General features: G+C 40.5%; 1 protein-coding gene across 1 annotated transcript in view; it reads left to right on the forward strand.

The window, feature by feature from the left end:
• Positions 1–3,265: 3,265 nt before the first annotated feature.
• The window catches only part of LOC102193845 (von Willebrand factor A domain-containing protein 5A-like), a gene marked incomplete at its 3' end in the record, with an annotated part of 11,244 nt that continues 7,738 nt past the window's right edge, over positions 3,266–6,771 (forward strand). Inside the window, exons 1-7 of the mRNA XM_005755325.1 lie at positions 3,266–3,383; positions 3,793–3,993; positions 4,157–4,204; positions 4,368–4,570; positions 4,660–4,882; positions 5,196–5,362; positions 5,446–5,560. Coding sequence (XP_005755382.1) covers positions 3,963–3,993; positions 4,157–4,204; positions 4,368–4,570; positions 4,660–4,882; positions 5,196–5,362; positions 5,446–5,560 — 787 coding nt within the window. The remainder of the gene's footprint in view (positions 3,384–3,792; positions 3,994–4,156; positions 4,205–4,367; positions 4,571–4,659; positions 4,883–5,195; positions 5,363–5,445; positions 5,561–6,771) is intronic.

Raw genomic sequence — 6,771 nt, forward strand, 5'->3', positions numbered from 1 at the left:
ACGTGTTCATGGCAGACAAACATAATTATGAATTCTTGTTTTAGTTCCATTCAGTCACTCAACATCAGGTGTCTGCTTGTCCTGAGCTGTGAGAACTACAGTGAGTTGCTTTCCTCTTTAGCTTAGTATTAATAAACCAGGTCGTAGGTGGGCACCTGCATCAAGGAGTCAAGAAGCATATTTTACTGTTTAATGGTGAAAATAATGGATTGTTGTTCATTTGTTTAATGGAAAGACTGAAAGCGTGGCCTGGTGTTGACTTACACTTATTCAAAGTGATGAAGTACCAACATATACTAAAAGTCACAGCCTGAAACACGTCAACTGCTTTATTATTTCTGGTTTTAAATAAACTGTAAGAGCAATGTGCAACAACAAAGAAAAAATCCCTTAAATAAAACAGTACCTAGTTCATATGTTTTAAGTTCTAACTACTAAATAAAACACAAAAAATATCAGAGAAATGCTTCAGTACTGTAAATTCATAGAGGTAGGTGCAATAAGGGAACATGATTTGTAAATCAGTTGAATAATTAAGTAGAATAATTTGTTCTGAAAACTGTAAAACTGTAAACTCTTTGGTAAAAACAGGAAGAACTACATTTGAAAATGAATGATTGGAATCCAAACATTTGACTTTTGTTTTTCCTCAATACTCCATCCTCCTCTTAACATTTTTGTTTTCCAGCTTTTTTAGAGGGAAAATCATTTATTACATCACTGCAAGAAATCTGATGGCCAACTTTGTTATTAATACTTGTTACTGTCGGTCCACTCAGTCTTTCTTGTGCCGTGGAAGGTCTGTGGTAGTTGCTTAAGTACACAGTGAAGGGCAGATGATGCTGCCGTCTCCCTGTCTGCTGTGTCCTCTCATCTACAGAAGTCTGGACTCGTGAGCGAACGTGCCAAATAAGAACTAGCAAGTATGCATGTACGATCTCTTTACTTGGTACTGAGAGATGCCATCTAAAGGAATCGACTCTGGACTAAAGCAGCGTTTTAACCATTTCATTGTTAGCCCCGCCCCCTAACTCTGATGGGTGAGGTTGACGGATGAAATAAATTCATCATCATCATCACAGTAAACATGGAAAAAAAATAATAATTAATTTTTCCTAAAAATGAATGAGTTGGTTTTAAATGAATTAACATTTTAATTATATATAATATAATAACTCAACATTTTTCTGGTTAGGTTCATTTGGACATCGAGCAGTAATAGGCTTCTTCACCACATCTAAAGGAGAATCACACTTTTGGCATAGAGGGAACCTTAACAGGTCTCCTGGCACTGCCATTTCTTGCCATTAAGTAATCTTTGCCATCACTGTTATTTTCTTTAACATTTTTAGTTCTGAGCGAGCTCTCAGTAGCTTAGGCAACTCATTTTTCTTATTTTGAAGTTTAACATTTTCTTCTTGTCTCTGTTTTAACGCTGCACTAAGCTCACTGACAGGAGGAGGATTCTTGGACCTTTGGCTCAGTTTCTACTTGCTTTGCAACCTCATCCACTCTCCTTTCAAGCTTAGATGCCTCGCTCTGTTTTGTAGTCTGTATTGGAACAGGCTCATCATCATAGGAGGGTACATCAAAAATGGAGTGGGCATGTACAGCTGCTTTTGTAGAATGTTACGCAGAGAGGTGTCGTGAGGGAAACATCAGAACTGGTATGGCTGGAGGGCTAGGCACCAGCGCAGTATGCTCGCATTTTGATGTTGCTTGGAGTGCATCCACACCAGGGGTCTGTGATCTGTCTGAAGAATAAATTCTCTTCCAAGGAAATAATATTTCAACGAATCAATTGCCCACTTGATTGCCAGTCCTTTTTCTACTGTTGAATATTTTTGTCTCCCTGTCAAACAGCTTTTTACTTAAGAAAAGCTTCACCAGCTTCTCCCTGAGCCAGTACTGCTCCAAGTCCAACATTAGAGGCATTTACCAACAAATGGTTTGGAAAAATCAGGGCTTTGCAAAACAGGGGCTTCAGAAATCTGCCTTTTTAAAGATTGGAAGGCATGTTCACAGTCATCATTCCACATCACTTTAGAAGTGTTTTCTCATGAGATCTGTAAGAGGGGCTGCCAAGGTTGAGAAATGGGGAATAAACCTCCGAATAAACCTCTGTGCTTTTGCAGCGTTTTTCTTTTTGCAAGTGTTTTCTGAAGTTGCAGTCCGTTTGGCCTCTCAGGGCCACCGTAGAATACTCATAATACACAGTAAAGATTGGACAGCTACTGTGTGTGTGCGTGCCCATTCTTTTTCTCTGCCACTAGATGGTGATGATGTTCATACTTTGTGACTTTTGACTTGTTTCACAAACCAAAGCCAATTTCAGGAGTCATTCCAATTTCTTCAGTTCAGGAGGCTCATGAGACAGTGAAAGGAACCAAACACTTAATATAACAGGTTCATTCCAGCTTCTAGGCAGTTTTGGCAATAAAATGCTTGTATTCTGCTAATGTTTGCTGATCGTTCCTTAAAGGTCCCACAACAGCACACGATCCTTCATTTTCTAAAGAATATGTAAAACACAATCTAAAAATGGAACTATGTTTACTGTCTCAGCTGCTTTCTAACACTTTCAAACAGCAAGACTTGGTTCACTGCATTTTTGTCTTTAAGAGAAAACATTTAGGGAATAGTGCTGTGTTGACTCGCTCTTGAACACACTATAAACCATCCACTTTCCAAGAATAGCTCAATTTGATCATTTTTCTGCACGAGTCGATAATCTGAAGCACTCATACCTCATATGGACAGATATAACTGAAAAGTTAACCCACAGGAACCTATGCCATCAACAAAATTATACCATAGCATAAAATAGAAAGAAAAAAACACAGCCTCATATCTTGATATTGCCTGTTCTATCAGATCCAAGACGGGTGCACTATGAAGAAAAAAAATATGTATTGATGGGGATAGTTTTAGTGTCAGATGAAAGCGATACAGTCCAAAGCTTCTGCTTTAACATAATAAATAATACATCTACCCATCATCACACACTCATCACCAAAAGGAAATGACTGTGATTAGACTGGATGTGACTTGAATGAAAACTGTGTTGCTTGTTCCATTCTGGTAGATGCAGCGTTTTTTTGTTTGTTTGAGAACAGCAAAATACAAATACAGTATAATTTTACAAGTGCGAGAGTTTCCAGCGTTTCAGATACATATATAAAAAAAGAGAGACATCAGAGGCAGCGTAAAGCTCCACCCACCCGGTGCTGTCTTATTAACGAATCGAGCACACCCGCAAGTCTTCCTGTTTCGGGGAAGTCGCTGTGTGGGCCGAAGCGCTTCGTGTTTGCAGAATATTCTCCACGTATTTACAAGACAGGACTCCAGTGAAGCGACACAGCTCTTACAGCCTGTTCTTAGCGGTAAGTTCCCAGTGTGCGTTTGTTTAAGCAGCTCAACAGCTCACTGACATGACAACTTTAACATGTATGACAACAATCTGGGTGCTGTCACGTGAAGTTGTACGAGCTGTGTTTCTGTTATAAAATGAAATAGATCCATGTGGTGATGAGACATTTGTGCTGTTTTTAAACTCCGACCACAGGAAAGTGAAAGTCATGGTTGGAGGGGCGTGACACTGGTCGCACTGTCAGCCGTATCCATAAGAATAATAGTGATCATCACTATCACCACCATCACCAGCACTATGTCCAATCTAGTACCTATCTAGCAGTCTAGCATTATCAGGGACTACAACATCTAGTCCTTTTACTGAATCAGAATTACTACTAACGAGACTAATCCATCGATCCGTCCATCTCTTCTCTCTAGCGTATCCAATTCAGGTTATGACACCTCGCAGGTTTGTCGCAGGGCTGCAGATAATCACTGACACTGACTAACCTAACCCCACTAACTGGTTGTCTTCTTGTGGGACGAAGCTGTTGAGAACCCACGCAGACAGGAGAGAATGCAAACTCAATCACAAGGGCCCTGGCCAGATGGTGGATTCAAACCTAGGACATTCTTCCTGTGAGGATAGTAGTAATAATAGTAATAATATTATTATATGAATAGTAAAGATAACCACATTCATTGATGTGATTACATTATCTGATGAGTTTCACAGGCAAGATTGTACAGCAGCTATAAAAGTGTTTGCATCACCATTTCCTTAAATGTTTTTGTTTCACAGGTGCGATGATGAACTGTTGTGGTCTGCTAACATTCGAGAAAGAACCAGGTACTGATAGAAAATAAAGAGACTATGTTCACCAGAACCTCACTTCATTATTAAAATCTTCATGTATGCTTATTTCTTATAACAGTTTCATGTGGCTAAAATGTAACATTTTTCACTAGAATATATGGGCTGTGTTTGTATCACAATTCTGTTTGTCTGTCAGTTCCTCTAAAGAGCATTGAGGTGGAGCTGGAGGTGAGGGACCATGTGGCTACAGTGGTCTCCACTCTGAACTACGAGAACAAGGAGGACAAACCATTAGAGGCTGTTTTTGTCTTCCCTCTGCCTGGAGATGCTGCTGTCTGTCATTTCAGCGCTCAGATTGGACAGACACAGATTGTAGCTGAGGTGAAGGAGAAACAGAAGGTGAGCTGGACAGTAAATATAACCTGATTATAAGTGAGCTTCAAAATAAACGCAGTGAATGTCACTGACATGTGTCACCTGTGCTTCAGGCTCGTGAGGAGTATGATGATGCTCTGAGCTCCGGTCAGCAGGCCTTCCTATTGGAGGAGAGTGATCAGAGTCCAGATATATTCTCTCTGAGTGTGGGCAGTCTGCCTCCAGGAGAGAGCGCCTCCATCAGGTTGGAGTACGTCACTGAGCTGGCTGTGCAGGCTGATGATGGTCTGAGGTTCTGTCTGCCTGCTGTGCTCAACCCTCGATACCAACCTCAGGGTAGGACAACTTCAGAATACTTGGACCAGAAATGCTTCAATGACACTCTTGAAAACGAAAAACCACAACACCAACGAGTCATGGCAGATGGTTGAAACTGGTTCTGTTGGAGGTTTTCTGTTGAAAGTCCGTTTTTCATTCTCACTGTTGCCAAATTATTGCTCATATTGGGTCATGTTGGGGTTTCTCTGTATTATTGAAGCATTTAGAGTATAAAGCACAGGTAACTGTTTTGAGGTTCTTAGTAACGTAAAGGATTTCAGTGTAAGCAGCCTCATTAATTACAGCATATTTTACCTGATGTTGTGTGCAGGTAGCGAAGGTGCAGGTGTCCAGGTGACTTCTGTTCCAGCCTCTCTGGTGCCCTACAGTCTGTCTTTTTCTGCTCGAGTGTCCTCTCCTCGTCCAGTCTCTAAAGTAGAGTCCAACTGCTCCCTGGACCCTCTGCAGTACCTCAACACCGATCAAACCCAGGCCACGGTAGGTAGAGTGCTGATGTGTCTGCTGCGTGTGGTTGTTACTTGTTACTGAGGAATAAGTATGAATGTGTTTGTGGTGTGCAGGTCAAGCTGGCTGCAGGACACAAGTTTGACAGAGATGTTGAACTGCTGATTTATTACAAAGACGCCCACCAGCCCACTGCTGTGGTGGAGGCAGGACAGGCCTCTGCTGAGCCGGGTGAGTAACATTAGTGTTGTTATTAGCTTTTTAGTAAAAAATATCATTATTTTATTCTTCAGCTCAAGAGTTATCGTTGTGATCAGAAATTTACACTTGTTGTGGGTATGAGTGGATTTATTGTCCAGCATAGATCTTTAATGAATTTGAAAAATAAGAATTGTTAAGCTTGCATAAGTGTGAATGTATTTTGGATTTTCTCTAATTCATACATGGTTCAAAGTTTACAGTGGTCTAAAAAAGTGTTTGCCCTCTTCCTGATTTCCCTTTTTAGATTTTTTAGATTGTCACACTTTCAGGTCATCAAACTAATTGAAATATTAGACAAAGACAACAGAAGTAAACAAAAAATATAGTTTCTAAATGAACGTGTTTTATATGAAAGGGAAAAAACCCAAACCTACATCGCCCTGTGTGATAAAGTGATTGACTGACTTTTTAAGGTCATGTCACGGCATCTCAATCAGATTTAGGTCAGGACTTTAACTAAGCCACTCCAAAGTCTTAATTTTTCTTTCCCTTAAGCCATTTACAGGTGGACTTGCTGTTGTGTTTTGGATCATTGTCCAGTTTGAGGTCATGAACAGATGTCCAGACGTTCTCCTTCAGGATGTTTTAGTAGAATTCGTGGTTCCATTTACCACAGTGAGGCTTTGTGTTGTTTTTTGTCAGCAGCGGTTTTCTCCTTGAACTTTCCTGTGAATGCCATTTTAACCATTTTTTTTTTTTTTAATTGTTGAATCATGAACTCTGACCTTAACTGAGACATGAGACGACTATGAATTCAGGAAGGGGACAAACACTCTTTCATACCACTGTACATACAGCTTAAGTACATACAATCACTAAAATATTTTACTGAGTGGTGCTTAAAGTTCTGCGATTTCTTTAAACTTGACAAAGCCACAAAGTTTCTGGGAGAATGTCCTGTGGATAGATGAGACAAAAATTGAACTTTGTGCCAAGGCACATCAACGCTATGTTCACCGACGGAAAAATGAAGCGTATCAAGAAGAGAACACTGTCCCAACTGTGAAAGATGGGGGAGGCTCGGTTATGTTCTGGGGCTGCTTTGCTGCCTCTGGCACAGGGTGTCTTGAATCTGTGCAGGGTACAATGATATCTCAAGACTATCAATGGATTCTAGGGAGAAATGTGCTGGCCAGTGTCAGAAAGCTTGGTCTCAGTCGCAGGTCATGGGTCTTACAACA

Source organism: Pundamilia nyererei, unplaced genomic scaffold (assembly GCF_000239375.1).
Source record: "Pundamilia nyererei isolate P.nyererei 1_Seehausen unplaced genomic scaffold, PunNye1.0 scaffold01210, whole genome shotgun sequence".
NCBI lineage: Eukaryota > Metazoa > Chordata > Actinopteri > Cichliformes > Cichlidae > Pundamilia > Pundamilia nyererei.